Raw genomic sequence first — 2,452 nt, 5'->3', positions numbered from 1 at the left:
ACAGAAAAGCAACATCAGGTCAAACGAAGAAAGCCTCATCGCCAATATGCAAATCCATTGCTACAGAAAGGCCCAAGATTGAGCTACCTAGCCATAGAATCAATGCACAAATACAATATATGAAAGATCATGCACTGATCGGCAAATTTATAGGTTTCTGGCCGACTGAAAAAGCCCTGCAAGGCTGGATAATTTCGAAGTGGAAGCCCAAAGGTCATGTAACTTTACAGTTGGGCCCTAAAGGCTTCTTCATAGCCACTTTCAACTGCCTTGAAGATAGAAATAGGGTACTGGATGGAGGACCCTACTTTTTCAACGCAGTAGGCCTTTATCTACGAGACTGGGTAGAAAGATTTAACCCTGACAAAGAAGACTTCAGTTGGGCGCCAGTCTAGATCTGCATGTACTTTCTTCCACTAGAATACTGGGAAGAGGATTCTCTAAAAGCCATCGGCAATGGCTTAGGCGAGTTCATTAAGGCTACGGAGGAAACTAAGCTTCGAAGATACACTTCATATGCACGGATCTGCGTCTACATGAAGTTGGGCCATGCGCTACCGGACACGGTAAGTCTACTGCACGATGACTTTGAATGGATTTAGCCCCTTGATTATGAACATGTACCCTTCCATTGCAGGAGATGCCATGCTCACGGTCACCTCTTTTGTGATTGTCCATTAAACATGTCGCCTAGAAACATAGAAACTGGAAACAAATATGAACCCGATGGATACACCAAGGTAGCTGGTTGGAAAAGGCATACTAAAAAACCCCCCTCAGTGCCCAAAACTGCTGTACCAGCCTCGGATTTGTCGTCCTCAAGCAACAGCTTTGATATCTTGACAAATATGGAACAACCTGATTCAGATACGCCCAAGCCAGCAAAGACAAGCACAGATCCACACAATCATACATCCACCATTCCTACCCACTCCAAAACCAGTCATCCTTTGAATATCATGTCCTCTAAAAAGCCTGCTTCAGATCTGCAAAACAACACCAACCCTGTTCAGCACAAAGTACTATGGTCCGAAAAGATAATGGAAATTGATGATACTGAGGCAGAACCTACTCAGTCTCTCACTCAACAAGAAGAAGGCAATCAACAAAGCTCAATGGAAGAAGAACCAGAAAGCTTTGATCTCGGGGAAATAAACATTTTCAGTCTTGAGCAAGCTTGCAAAAGGAAGGAGTTCGACATAATACCGGAAAGACAATTGGAGAATCTGGAAGTAGTGATCACATGAATGCATCAGCATAACACTCTGGGCATACAACAAGGAGGCTGATGGGATGGAAAACATATCATCAAAGCGGGGAAGAAAAGAGGCAGGAAGACAGACTTACAGCACACCATTTTAATTGGGGAAATGCTCGTGGAATCGAGTAGATGCTCTAAGTTGACCAAATATTATCGGTCCCTACCTACCAGTCAACCATGAAGCTAATCTCATGGAATGTAAGAGGACTTAACGGTCCTGGGAAGTACAGAATGATGAAGAACATGATTCAGAAAGAACAACCATACATTATATTTATGCAAGAAACAAAATGTAGCTCCAGTACTTTAGAATCCATACTATCCAAAGCCTGGGCAGGATGTCAAACAGTTACAATTGATGCAACAGGTGCCTCGAGAGGGTTAGCCATAGCTTGGAACACTCAGCAGGTCTCCTTAACAAACTTCTATGCCTCGCATCACTTCATACATGCAATGTTCCACCTGATTGGCACCAACATACATGGGCATTTAACCAATGTTTACTTTCCACAGGAAAGTACACAAAAACTTAAGCTATTAGAAACATTGGAAATTCTCAATGCTACAAGAACTCATCCACTCCAGTTAACAGGTGGCGACTTCAATATGATCACACAACTGGAGGAAAAATTGGGGGGTAGAAGAAAACTGGAAAAAGAAAGCAATGACTTCAAAGTCTACATTCAACAAAATAAACTAACAGATTTACCTTTTGACAACGACGTCTTTACCTGGAACAACAAGAGATCTGGTACTCAGCAAATCGCATCCGAGTTGGACAGATTTCTAATCTCAGACAACTTCGTCCATCTTGGTGGCGACATATGCACGCTTTAATCCTACCCCTACCTGGATCGGATCATTGGCCTATCTCTGTGCAATGGAAAAATCCAGGAAACTCAAACAGAAAACCTTTCAAGTTTGAAGCTTTTTGGCTCACCCGCCCTGAGTTTAATACAGTAGTCAAAACAATGTGGGAAAGTTTCATACCCAATGGAGGCTCTCTCATGTACCAATTCCAACAAAGATTGAAGCATATTAAAAAACAAATCAAAATCTAGAACTATACAATCTTTGTTAACATTTTTCAGGAGAAGAAAGCACTTGAGCAAAGCATGGCAGAGCTACAGCAAAAGATCATCCTAGAGGGTAGAACAGAGGAGTATGCCAGACAAGAACAAATACTGATAA

At 42.2% G+C, this 2,452-nt stretch overlaps 1 protein-coding gene across 1 annotated transcript; it reads left to right on the top strand.

The window, feature by feature from the left end:
• Positions 1 to 1,438: 1,438 nt before the first annotated feature.
• On the top strand, positions 1,439 to 2,098 carry LOC149264336 (uncharacterized). The gene has a single exon (XM_089398285.1). The coding sequence runs from the start codon at positions 1,439 to 1,441 to the stop codon at positions 2,096 to 2,098; it is 660 nt and encodes a 219-aa protein (XP_089254411.1).
• Positions 2,099 to 2,452: the final 354 nt, after the last annotated feature.

Source organism: Pinus tabuliformis, chromosome 6, assembly GCF_031772625.1.
Source record: "Pinus tabuliformis cultivar Carrire ecotype Pingquan chromosome 6, CPIR1, whole genome shotgun sequence".
NCBI classification, from domain to species: Eukaryota; Viridiplantae; Streptophyta; class Pinopsida; order Pinales; family Pinaceae; genus Pinus; species Pinus tabuliformis.
The sequence above is the reverse complement of the archived record's forward strand: the minus strand, read 5'-3'. Positions and strand labels throughout refer to the sequence as shown.

Excerpts from the sequence above, each read along its gene's own strand:
- LOC149264336 (XM_089398285.1), top strand. The coding sequence starts at position 1,439 with ATGAAGCTAATCTCATGGAATGTAAGAGGACTTAACGGTCCTGGGAAG.